This window comes from Lagopus muta, chromosome 10, assembly GCF_023343835.1.
Source record: "Lagopus muta isolate bLagMut1 chromosome 10, bLagMut1 primary, whole genome shotgun sequence".
In the NCBI taxonomy this organism is placed as follows: Eukaryota; Metazoa; Chordata; class Aves; order Galliformes; family Phasianidae; genus Lagopus; species Lagopus muta.
The window spans coordinates 14469756-14483703 of NC_064442.1; the positions used below are offsets into that span (position 1 = coordinate 14469756).

At 35.9% G+C, this 13948-nt stretch overlaps 1 protein-coding gene across 13 annotated transcripts in view; it reads left to right on the plus strand.

The window, feature by feature from the left end:
* Positions 1-13948, plus strand: part of ENTREP2 (endosomal transmembrane epsin interactor 2) — a 168644-nt gene that overhangs the window by 78518 nt on the left and 76178 nt on the right. For all 13 annotated transcript variants that reach the window (XR_007379143.1, XR_007379146.1, XR_007379145.1 and 10 more), the window contains exons 6-7: positions 9592-9752; positions 10371-10506. Coding sequence is in view for 5 of the 13 variants with exons in the window: in XM_048956418.1 (XP_048812375.1) it covers positions 9592-9752; positions 10371-10506 (297 nt within the window). In the remaining 8 variants the exon portion in view is untranslated. The remainder of the gene's footprint in view (positions 1-9591; positions 9753-10370; positions 10507-13948) is intronic.

The following is a 13948-nucleotide window of genomic DNA, read 5'->3' on the forward strand; positions in this document are numbered from 1 at the left end:
ATTTTATTGCCTAGCAACATTGATCTTGTACATAATATGCGTAGTTTCATGAATATCTGTGACAAGGTTTCTTGAGTATTTGCTTCCTTGTATAAACCTTGCACACAATGAGTGTTTGATTCACGCAAGCAAACTGACAGTATTTTATTGGAAATTGGTACCTCTGGATGTAGTGATCTTTTAGTAAAAAACGCCCCAAAAACTATAACACAAACTGTCCACTAGTGCACACAGATGAAATCTTTCATTACATTTGAAGCTTTCTGTTTAAAAATAATGTCACTGAACAAATATTGGCTTTCAAGTATTAAGGAAAAAAATACAAGTTCTTGTGGTATCTAGGGAGATCCCTTCTTGGGCTGGGGTTTGAGATACACCAGTTTCTTTATCTTCACCCCTAGAGGCTGTACCCAGAGGTGTTAGGTTCCATAGGATTTCAGAAACGTGAGCAGAAATAAGTGTTTCCAATTCCAGTCTTTAAAGAAACGACTTCATTTCTGTCTATTTTTTTCCTGCACTTTTTAAACTAAATGATCTGTCACACACATCCTTACTCTCTATCTACTTTGAAGATCAAGTTCAAGATGCAAGTGAGGTAACAAAAAAATACAGAGAATAAATATAGGAAGTCAGGTGCCTTGGAAAAATGTTTAATTATTATATCCTGTGATACATTATATTCTGTAATAATGTTACTGATTTTATGTAAGCTGTCAGTAACACTCATCTTTTTCTTTGTATTTATTTCAATAGGGACATAAAAGATACCTGGCATTTTTAGTCAATGCTCGTCTAAATGTTACCAAACTCACTTTTTGTACTGATTTAATATATACAATAATTCATTAATTTATGCCAATCTTACTCTTCTGTTAGTGATAGCTTCCTGGTAAGAAATGTGCTTCAGCATGCGGTTCTTCTTTAAAAGCTATCCTGAGGACCTAGTCCAAGAAGCAGATAAGAACAGGATTTGCAGTCATGTATGTGATTAGATGTCCTAAATAGCAGCTGAATCTTTGATGCAGTTATCTGGAGACAGACAGCTAAAAATATGCTTTTCTGCTTTTCTTTGTTTGCTTGTGAGTTTCTTCTCTATTCGTATTATATGTAAGTTTTGTAGCTATGTCAGGATTTTTAAAAATTCTCTTTACTCTTGATTGGCGTGTGCTATTAATTGTCACCACAGTAAATGATGAAGCATTCTATCTGACAGTCCTGAAATCTGAACTATGGTGTTCCAGCAGCTAGCATCCATTACACTGCTCAAATCACATCCTAGACAAGGCAAAGTGCTGTTAAAATGCGTGAGCTCATTTGGGGCATGGCATGTAGGAGTCCTGGCCAACGGAATGCCAGTGGAAGAGTACCCGAAGTCCTGACATTGTTTGACTGTCAGAATTTCACCTGCTATGTGGAGACCTCAAGCGTGTCCCCACAACTTCCATTACTAACTATTGAAGTGTCTCTGAGAGAAACTGAGCAGACTAGGGAGCTTTCAGTGTAATTAAAAGACTTGAGAAGACATAACAGTTTTGTACATCAGAGATGTGATACCAGTATATGCAAGACTCTTATTCAGGGATTGAATTTCTTCATTATCTTCTGATTCTGTTATTGTGTCTATCCATGTTAGTATGCTGTTGTGTACTAACAGGTGGTGTTGGAAGCTTGTCTACAGGCCTTTCATGTCATTATATCTTGGCAGGTGTTCTGTGCTCAGAACTGCCTGTCTCTTATCAGTTTATAATATATCAATTACAATCTCTTAAAAGTAATTGAAATTGCATAACTAACACAGGAATGATAATACCAGTAAGAGGACATACAGTGCAGGCAGCTTTGGTGGGAGTCCTGTTTTTCAGGTCTGGTAATAAGCTTTTTTCAATCACATCTCTCTTGGGAATATTGCAAACTATTTTTCTTGCATTAGATTTTCGTTTCCTCTAGCTCTTACTTTTGTATTCACAAAAGTAGAAATCTTGAGATTGTTGTCAGAAACCATGCTGAAATTTGCTGTATGCCAGAAACCGAAATAAATCCTAACTACTCACCAATCACCAATAACAAAAGGAAAAATAACTCTTTCTTTGAGCACCTGCTCCTGTTTGTTAACGTATTTCATAGCATTTGTTGGCAACAGTGCAATCTAACTCAATTTTCACAAGTATTATTACATGCAAGCTTGAAAAAGGGAGTGATGTAGGGTACAGCCATTGATTTGAACTGCTGAAATCTAAATTTTGCCAGTAAGATCTTATCCTGAAAGAAAAAAAAAAAAAACTGAAAACAGGAAAGGTTAAAAAAACAAAATGTGTATTTTTTTTTCTTGTTGTTGTAATTTTGGTGTGGTGGTTTTTACTTTTTTGTTTGTTTGTTTGTTTTGTTTGAATACACGCAATTCAGTTTCTGCAATTTTTCAGATGAATTATTTGGCACAAGACCAGGTGAACTGTTGTGGGGTTTGAGCTTCTGTTACGGGACATACAAAAAATTCTCCTAGATTGTTCCCTTTTTGAGTTGACTAATTCAGGAGCTATCCCAGCTCATTAAGCATACACAGCTTCTCAGTAGAAGCCTACTGACTGTACTGTGGGTACGAATGGCACTTGCTGTGTATTTTGCTACTTTGGACAGTTTAAGACTGCACTCCTTTTCAGAGCTTCCTAGAATGATTCTCTCTGTTTATACACTCCTCCAGAAGATAAGTGTGAATCATATCAGATGATATCAGTGTTCTGAAATGTGAAGAAACATTCCTTAATAACTGAGCTGTCACTTCCAGGATATTTTATTTGTTGCTTGAAGGCAGTTTCAGTTTCCATGTTGTCAGATGAATGGCACATGCAAAAATTCATAGTATTTTCTTCAGAGGGTAGCTGCCTCAGCTAGACAAAGCAATGCACCAGAAGTTGTGCCTGTTGTGGTCAGATTAAAGCATGAAGAATACCTGCTCCCTTCAGATAAGTTTATATCGTGGTTATCCTAGAAGTACTGGCACTGATACTTCTCAGTGTGTTCTGATTTTATCACCATCACTGTTTTTAACTGCTCATTGTGCTATGTGATATCTAAAACAATCTGTTATTTTGTAAAGGAAATAAGGTAATGATGACACATGCAAACTGTAATATTTAATTACTGTTTTCATCAGCTTTAATGATAATGGAGTGTGTCATTACTGAAATTAATACAGAAAAATAATAAATCCTTTTTGTTGTTTTGAATGTAAATTATACAGTGTAGCCATGCTATCTGGGCTATCAAGTTCTGTGGTCTTCCTGGTCGGAGAAAAAGCTCCCACTAATACGGGAGGAAGACACTACTTAGCTTTTCTTAAAGAGATCTGTACGTCACGGTGTATTGCCTTATATATAGTGTATATATAGTACATATACGTATATAGTATGTGAAAGACAATAAGGTAATGCAGCAACTCTTGATTAAAAAAATGTTTCGTAGAAGGACTTTTTAACAAAATTTTCAGATAGCTTCAGGAGATTAAGGATAAAAGCATTTAGACAATTGAAGCAATAAATATTCTGATGGAAGATGAGCTAGCAATAATGCTAATGTCAGATGTTTCTTTTATATCTCTTACATCTTTATTTTATTCTGATTCTGTAGATCTGTGTAACACTACTTTTTTTTCTTTTTAAAATCATTTGTGTCAATATGTACTGACAAAACACTGAGCTCCTATATTGCTGCACAGACCTTTTCATTCTCTTTTCAAGGATCCTTAAAGCTTTTTCTCTTCTAAACAATAACTAATTAATAGGATTTGTTAAAATTTGCACTGTAACACCTTGCCATTTAAAACTTTCTTAGGCAACAGTAGGCAGTTGTTTCTATTCATGTCCTTAAGACTGTAAATCCATCTAGAGTATCGATTTAATTTGTTTCTGAAATAAAACAGTTGAGTTTTCTTGGCAGAGTTTTTGCATAGGGTAGGATACATGAATAATCTCAATGATTAATGTGTGTTCTCTGTACTTGTTTGTGGTAATCTTTTCCAGTTTAACGTGAGAGTTATAACAATGCTTGTCAGCTTCAATTTTCATTTAATTTTCATTGTTAGAGGAATATATTACTAACTTCTGCTCCGTGCTTCTATTTCTTAAATGTCTTATTCCTCCAGTATTTTGTTTCAGTACTTATGCCTCCTCTAGTGATAACAGTTTTTTGCTTAGGAAAAAGTTGAAATGGAAACTGAACTATCACATGTACAAAGCAATCTGATGGAACTGCTTATTTTTAAGCAAGATTGGTAATCTGCTTGTATTGCTGTTTTTAACTTGTTTAACAAGTGAATTTTTGGCTGGCCTAAAATTATATGTTAGCGTAGAAAATTCAGTGTATGAAGTGTATTCAAACCATATAGATTACACAGCATGCAGAGACAAGCTTTCTTGGTTTGCCCTGCGGAGGAACACAGCTCTTTATGTGAAGCTCAATGCTTTTGATATGTGTTGCCTGAAAGAAAGTGATCCATTTGAATTTTTTTAATTGTGCTTTTTCTTTGTGCATTGACGGCTGAAAGTGAGACAATCCCTGGCTGTTTTGAAATAGTTTCATTCTAAAGCATAAGAGAGACCATCTAGAATCCAGATTCATTGGTAGCTATCCTGTTCTTGGTATCAGGTTGTTGCTGTTTATGATGCGCTTGTCATGCTGATTATTTGAAAGCGTGCGATGCTTTTGGCATATCTGATGTTCAACTAACGCACATTCTTTTCTAAGTGAGTTTTTTAAATAAGCTTTTCTTTACTTCTGTCACACAGGCCATTTTATCACTAAATGTTTACTCTGAACCCTCAATCATAGCTGCTAGCCAGAGTGATTCCTGAAAACGTGTATAGTGTGTGTGATAGCTTAGGAACACCTATTAGGTGTGGTGACATACTTTGAATATAAATTACTGCCATTTCCTTTCACAACATCCTAAATAAAGTCTCTTTTAAATAAAAAAAGCGTGCCAGAGAAAAAAATAATGAAGTCCAAACATTTTTCTGTTTCTGTATTCCAAAATAATTATTCTCAGAATAATTCAAAATTGTTAAATTTACATTTTGCTAAATTATTTGTTAAATTTTGCTATTACTCTGAGGAATAGTTCCATTGTATTTGTTTTTTATTTTTTCAGTTAACATTTCTATGGTGTCATTCAGATAGGTCAAACAATGTAGTTAACTGTGAGGATGACATCTTGCTAGCATTGTTCAACCCATTCTTCTGATGTATAATGTTGAAATAATCATAATAATTTCAAAAATCTTTTGGGATATGCTTCAAATTAAGTGAGAATTGATCGTAAGTGATTAAATACTTAAACTAATGATATGAGAAGGAAGGCTTTATTCAGGTTTTGTGGGAATGACGCATGCCTGGAAGCACTGATGAACAAGTGCTTATTCTTACAGATCTCAGAGGAACTTAGCATACTGTATCACAGCAGGTAACTGTTCCTTCAGAGAATATTTACAGTACTCTTTTGCTGTTTCATCAGTTCACTAATTGGTACTTCTCCATCAGTGTTTACTTGAATATACTCAAAATATTAGAAACATAAATAACTAGCCGCAATCTTTCTGATCATTTCAGAGGCTAGCTTTTGTGAGAATTTTGAGTGAAGAGCTGGAAATTTGACTTGACAGTGAAAAAAAGAGTGCATTTGTAGCCTTACTAATTACCTATTTAATGGTAAGAACTAGAAGGGATCCTATTCTTTCCAAAAAATACTGCTGCCTTCACAAGGAAATGACAGCACCTATGCCTTGCTACAGGTTCTAATCTTGCTGGAAAGGTCATTGGCATTCAGTCTGGTGTCTCTGGCTGTGTGGAGTTCCTTCTATGGCACATGGAGCTTTCAGCAAAACTGTGATTTCAGAAAACTTGAACCTGTTCTGTTCTACTGGAAATTATATCTTGTGTTTCTAATTTGCCTGTTGATAACAACTTGCCGCTGATGCTATCAGTAACTTCTATGTTGACTTCAGGTCCAAGCAATGTGTACAGAAATGCAGCATCGTAAGGCTTCCATGTCTGTTTTAGTTTTCCCTCATAACTGCAAACCAAGTAACAAATGACACTGTCTCAATATGAAACAGCAACGAGAGAGACTATTCTGTAAAAGAGGAGTATGAATTGTAGATTTGTTCTCCATTGTCTGGTGGATTTCTGAAAGTTCTTAGCATCAGCAGGTCCAGGTGGAGTATTTGGGATTTCCAGTGTTAAGGCACATCAATTTATGCCTAATGGATGTGTTCTAAGTGGCTGTTGCTAGCTATGAAGTCATGCCAAGCTTTTTCAAGTGTTGACTACTTACTGTAGTTAGCACTGGTGCTGTTTACTGTTTGTTCTCATCTGCAGTGATGTTGTGTCTGTTGCTTCTGCATTTATCATTGGTTTAATCCCAAAAGCCTGGCTGGAAGTGTGCTGAATGGTTTAATAGTGTGAGCTATTGGTTTTGAAATTACACTGAATGCAGCTTGAAGTTGTGACTATGCAGGCTGTACCAATTTTTTTTGCCACCAAACGTTTTGAGATTGATTATTTAGTAACTACTTTTTAATACAAAAAAAAAAAGTGTATTTCCTTGCAAGCGTTTGTCAGTATTCCTCCACCTAGTGCAGCTCTGTCTGCTATCAGTGTTTTCTTATCATTCCTCTTCTAGCTATCTCCCCTAGACACTTTGCTTTGTCTTTGAACTCCTGCTAGCCTTCAATATTTGAGACTAACTCTTCAGGATTTTTAAAATATGTTTTACTGTAAGCAGAATAAATTTTTGCAGGCCAACAGAGAATAGGAGATACTGTAGCATAGAATAGCACATGATTAATTCTTGTTTAATACCTTTTCCACTGTTTTCTCAAGGAAGTCTGTTCTTTCTGATAATCCCTTGTATTTGCTTTGTATTTGCTTTGTGATTCTGTGATTTGCTGTTCTTTCATTTCCTGCCAGTCTCCCCCTTACAGCTTCTTTCAGTTTAATTTCTATGCCTTCCAGCAGGATGATATCATAAGGTAAACTGTCACTTACAAACTCCTCTCCAAATATGTGCCTCTTTCATATCCACTTTGCCAGTCGTTTTCAGCACTGGTCAAACAGTTCATTGCTATTATTTGTATTTGCAGTAAAGCTTCTTGATTCTGTTAAACTAAACAGCATCTAACAGTGAGGTCTTTTCCTTCTTGAATCAGTGAAATCCCACAGAATGGGTGCTGATACTTCACTCACTGTGAAAGTGCTCTGCATTAATTGCCTTATTCTGAGAAACATTAAGTCTATTGCCTCTTATAGATACCTGAATTAAGTGAGCTTCAGGGAACTTGATAACTGAAGAGATGGAGCTACCTCTTTCCTAGTGGAAGCCAAACCTTTATTTTCCTGGCAGTGTATGTAAATGGCCTGTGGGAGACAGTAACAGTTATAAAAGAAAATTGCTTAGTGTCATGACTATAAAAGACTATCCAAATCATCAACTCCTGTAGGAAAATTACTATCATCCTGAATTTGTTGAGACCAAATAAGGTACAAAATGCAAGCCTAAATATATAGAGATGTCTTCATTGTGATAAATTTTTCTAAGATTTAGGTCATTAAGTAGTCTTTTTATTTTCTGGAAGAGACTTTTAAGGGTTTTTGTTTTGCTTTTGGGTTTTTTTTGCTGGCAGTAGATCAGTATTTCATCTTTATCTTTGTTTCCTTTCTTCCTATCAGATTCTTCAGTGTTATGTGTTTATGTGATAACAAACTGATGATCATATCACATAGGATTGGTGTTCATCAGTTAATGGAATGTCAGAGTTTGGGAAATAGACGTAGAAAGATTAGGTGAATTTAAACTGAATTACTATAAAATTTTTCTTTATTCTGTATGAGAAACCTGTAGAAGTGTCTGGTGATACTCAAAACAACAGTGTCACATCTCACGGGTTTAAAAGCATTAGACATGTTATAATAATGGAGGAGTGAATGAAGTAGATGTCTCTTATTGCTGTAACATTAGTAGAATACGATGTCTGAGTCGTTGGTTATTGGACATAATATAAAATGTTCTGCAGAGGAAGTTCTTGATTTACTAATTGTGAAAATGCCTCTAGAGATCCAATTACTAAGCAGCTACTAGTTCATTTTCCCAAGCAATTGAAATAGGTCCTTTCCAGCTCTCTGTTTTGTTGCATTATTAAAAATACATCCTTTGAAGCAACATGCAGAGATCGTGTTTGGTGGAAGTAAGGTGTAGTCCAGCCTTCTAAACACCAAAGACCAACATCACTTGTACAGTAGTATTAAGTAAGAATAACTGACAATGAGAATTTTTCTGGAAAAGTTCAAAAAATATGAAACTGACATTAAAAATGAAAGAAATCAGTCTTTATGGGATCTCTGAAGCATTAGTATTGTCATTTTTACAAAAGTGCTTTTTCATTTATATGAAAAATAGTAATGATGTAATGGGACAGCAGTTCACAAATTTCAGTGTTAAAAGAGAAATGAGCCTCTAGCCAATTTTCTTACCTCGCTGATTTTAAAAGGCAGGAGTTGAAGACCAGGTTACGTACTGATACAAAATAGTGGCATGACAGCAAAAAGAGCATCTTGTCTGAAGAAGGAAGAAATCTATCATTTTTATTGTAAATCCCCCTTTCTCCATGGGAACCGTATAAAGCCAGGCCAAGGCCTCTGGGTTCCATGTGATCTGCAGAATGGTCTGTATTTGATCTTGAAGTAGTTTAAGACTTTGATAGAGGGTTTTTTTAAACTTCCTACTGTCGGTCTCAGAAAGGTCTTGATATCACTGCCATGCTAGAAGCTGATTCGTTTCTTATCACAAACACTGACAGTACTTCACAGTGTTATCACTTCTCATTATTCATTATGTTGTCGTTCTTTTTCTAGTTTTCAGATGTTCAGGTAGAATAAATGTTTTGCTTATGTTCATACCAGTATTTTAAACCTTTATTTAGCATGTGTGCACTGTCTATATCACCAAACTATAAATGTTTATTAAGAATCTTTTATAACTATAATAAAGAACAGTTCTAACTGCTGCTTTTTTTAGTGAAAAACAGAGTGGCCATAGTCAAAATCAAATAAATATATAACCGTGAATTTCTAGTTTGTTTTATTTGAAGGTTTGTTTGGTATTGTCTTAAGCACAAGGCTTTTCAGATTAGAAGCAAAACTATGCAAATAGTTATTTTACTAGTTCTATTTATTGTTGATTATTAAAATACAGCTGGCTGCGTAGTGTAAAAATGAAATTGTACTACAAGGTAGGATTGGTTCTTGAAATGTTATTTAAATTGAAATACCTGTGCTTTCCACCATAGGAATAATTGGCTTTGAGGTAGATATATCTTTGTCTTTGATATAACCTTGCTTTATGTTTTAGTAATTTGACTCTCAGTCCTTGCAGATCTTACATATACTTTTTTGCTTCCAGAAGTGTCTACCATTTCTGTATGGATATACATGAAATAGGGTATTGGTTAGAATTGCTAAAATTGACCTTTCATTGCAGTTCTTACTATTGGAAATGGCTTTATTTTCCTACCATCTGAAGGAACTTTACCTATTCATTTTCAGTTTCTGCCGCAGCGGCCACATTCTGCCAATGCAGACTGCATGACTCCACATGGGACAGTTCTGCATCAAACTTTGGATTTTGATGAGTTCATCCCACCAATACCACCTCCACCCTACTACCCACCAGAATATACCTGCACACCTGTGGTAGAGGCACAGAGGTGATTCTTCTTTCCTGTAGTTAGTTATTCCATAGTTCTTAGCTACAGACTATGAAACGTCTTAAAAAAATACGAAGGAAACTAATGCCTTTCACTTACATTAGCTGCTGCTTTTCCTGAGAGATTATGTACATATTTTGCAAACTTGTTAGAACACACGTGGAAATATTTTTGTTAAAGCACTGTTGTGATACGGAAGTGATTGAACTTAGCAAAGACAAGGATAACAATAAACAGTCAAGGATAACTTAAAGGAAAATGAGCTTATAGGTAATCCTTTTACAGTTAACATTGTACACTTGAGGTTGAATGTGAGATTTAATTTTCTTAGGAAATATTGCTCTGTATGTGCTTTATTGTGGAGTAATGAAAGGCATTAGTGACAGAAATGGACTAGGACAGATGGCTGGTATCCAAAATGAAACAGTTTTTAATGCTAGGAGGTGAATGAAGGTTTTGTTTTGGCTGTCTTATAAATTGCTTCAGTTGATTCTTTGTACTGTATTAGCTTTGAATTCAGAGAAAGCTCTACGTCATTGTGGTACAGATATTAGTATGCCAAACAGATCTAATGTAATTTCCTAATAGTTAAGTTTCCTTGTTTGTGTTTTTAAGCAGAAGTCTCCATTTGGAATTTCCTCATTCTCCATTCAGTGCTTTATATGAAGTCACCATTAACAGCCCAGGAATGCTGTATCCAACTGAGCTGCCACCTCCTTATGAGGCAGTGATTGGAGAAACACCTGCCAGTCAGGTAAGGCAAGCTGGAGGGAATTTACTACATAGTCTCCAGATTTTCATAGTGTGAAATATCAGTGAAAATAATCTAAATACTCCTTAGAGTATATAACAGCTTTATTGGAACTATGAGAAAGGATCTATTGGATTTCAGACAAATGCATTATATGTTTTGCCTTGTGTTTTGCTATACAATGTCAGCTCTAGTGAAACTAGAATCGTAATGTATTTAGATGCAACCAAAGCTAATTTGAGCAAAATTTTCTTTCAAGTGACTTGTCATAATTGAATAGTCTAGAATGGCCTTCTGCGTAATTATATTTGCTTTTATAAACTCTAATTTATGGCAGAATTCACTAAAAACTCAAGGAGTCAAACAATCTTAATGTTGATTATTGGACATCAGTGGCGTTTCCTCTAAATATGTAATTGAAGAAGTTGCTAGTGATTTTTTCACACTAGGGAAACCCACCACAACAAAAAGCACAAAAACAGACAAACAACAGCAAAGAAAACCAACACAGTTACATGCAAAATATTAGTAGAACTATTCACAAAGTGTCTGAGGAAAAAAAAGTTTATTTGCACAGTCCCTGACCAGAGTACAATTTTAAAAGCTCTAGATAAGCCTAATTTTGCTGCTGCTTTCACTGACAAAGCAGTTTCTGACAACTTCTCCATTTCTTTCGTTCTATCGTGCCCTCCACTGTCTGTTAAAATATACAGGCTTACATGAAATGAACCTATATAAGCTGCTTTCAAGATTTTTGCTGAACAGCAAAATTGGAGTTTCCAAGGCTAAAATGTGTTTTACCAGTATTCCATTGTTTTGACTTTGAGTAAGTCAGAGGAACCTGCAAGTCCTGGAGGAGCTGATGTTTTTCAGAAATTAATTTTAAAAATTTACAGAAATGGTAATGGATTACAGATGAATTGAAGGGGAGAGAAGAATCGTATATGTGAAAAGAAGTCATATGTGGTGCTCACTAAGGTTTAAAGAAGGGTCTGTACTTGAGCACAAAATTGCTTTGGGCAGTTTTGTAATTGAGATCCACTTTGCATGCGCTTCAACATCCAATAGCACAATAACATTAGCATGTGACAAAAGTAGAATAAACTAATTTGAAGTAGCAAAGTCATGCTCTTGCTGTAGGAGAGCACTAGATTTGACGTGAAGGCGTATGAACTTCTATTTTTTGGTGTCTGGGATCCATGTCAATACCTCACCTATTCATCTGAGGCTACCTGAATTCCAGAAGTGTTTGTCACACAATGGTAAGGTCTGGTGATTTTAAATTTCTAAGTGGTGGTAAACACACAGTAAGTGTACTCATGCCTGGTGGTGGCTGGTTAGGAAGGCTTGTAGGAGCAAAGCAAGAACAGGAACTGAGTATAAGAGTGAAATACGTTGGCATTGCTAACTAAAGCCTGTGCAGCAACTTTGTATTTGTATGCTCTTCTTGATGGCATAAGTTCTGACATTTTTTGCAGACAGCGTCCCAATCAATCTGTAAATGAAGGAATAGAGCCAGAGTCTAAGACAGTTTAGGTCTTCAAGACGAATCAAATGTAGTCCTAAGTGCTTATGTGGTACAAATGTTCCCATCTAGTATACATCGAGCCACAGGACAAACTGAACTGAAATAACTAGATTTATAAATCCCTTAGGCAGACTTTGCAATGGTAATCATAGCAGAGCTTTAGCTACAGAAGTGCTTCTGGGAGCCATTATGCGACAATAATTATTAATCTCTCACTGGTCATCAAGCAATAGATTTTGTTTGTTTTTAGATGGATCGAACTCCCTAGAGTTTTATTAAATTCTATCAAATTAGATTCAGTACTCATGCATTTCATGCACAATAAATGTCAATGCTAATTTAAGCAGTTGAATCTAAACAAAAATTGCTGTTGTCATCTGTACTGATCAGGAATTCTGGTTTTATGACCATGAAAAAAAAGCTTTCCAAACAATTTTCCATAGGAGGAATTGATGAGGCTGTAGTAAAGAACAGACAGATTAAGGTTCTGGATAAATTATACCAGTGACTATTTTGTAAGCTTTACTAGATTATAGACCGTACAGATTTGTTTAGAGAATGTTTTTTCTCACTTTTTTTCTGTTGTTAACTTAGTGACAATTTGCCAACCTTTATGTCTGAGGATGTGCAAGTTAATCTTTATTACTCTAGGCAGTGCAGGAAACTGTGTAAGCCCACCTGCCATCTGTATGCAACTGTGACCTAACTAAAATTAGCCACTGTTACCTCCTACAGTTAAAACCGTGATTCTCCTTTGCTCAAGCAAGAAGATTAATCAATTCAGAATGCATATAAAGTGTAAATAGGAGTTATTTTAGATTTACTAGATCAAAGCTACAGATAGTTCTTTTTCTCTAGTAGAGATATGCCAAAACCTCAACCTTGCACAACTGATTTTATAGGTTGAAGGTGCTAGACAATGTCACTGCATCTGCTATGTGACTGACAGTGTAGAAGGTCAGTAAACATTTCAGCACACCTACTCAGCAGGTATTAGCATAGACTCATAGAATGTCTTAGTTGGAGGGAGTCTTAAAAATCATCATCACTAAAGACAATCCCCTTCCTCTCCCTGCTATCACTTCTCTTTTGATGCAGCCCAGGATATCATTGGCCTTCTGGGCTATAGAAGCACACTGTTGGCTTGTGTTCAGCTTCGCGTCAAGTCAGGACCCCCAAGTCCTTCTCTGCTGAACTGCTCTCAATGAATTCTTTTCCCAGCCTGTCCTTGTACTTGAGATTGCCTCATCCCACACATGCAACCCGTCACACTTAGCTTTGTTAAACCTCATTAAATTCTTGTGTGCAATATTATTTGTTCAGTGATTAAGAATTTATGACGCAACCTAGCAAACAAAAATTATTTCATCAGAAATCTAGTTAGAGAAATTAAATATATTTATTTTCTGATCAAATTTTGTCCAGCACCAAAGAGCATTTCTTGCTTTAGACAAAACATTTCCCGAACTTAACATTCTTTTCACAAGCTTGCATTTTCTTCTGTAAAGTTGCTCTTGCATTTTGTGATCTGAAAATAAAGCTACAATTTCCATTTTTTGACAGTAAACTTAGAGTCATAGAATCACAAGGTTGGAAACGACCTGTAAGATCATCCAATCCAACCGTCTTCTCATCACCACTGCTACCACAAACTAACCCATATCTCATCGCTCCTCATCCAGATGCCTCTTGAACGCTGCCAGGGACGGCGGCTCCACCACCTCCCTGGGCAGCCATTCCAGTGCCTGACCATTCGCTGAAAGAAAAAGTTCTTCCTTATGTCCAACCTAAACCTTATGTCCTTATTCTTCCTTATGTCCAACCTAAACCTCCTCTGGTACAAGTTGTGGCCATTTCCTCAGATCCTGTTTGTTGCCTGGGAGAAAAGGCCAAACCCCTCCTCATCACAGCCTTCCT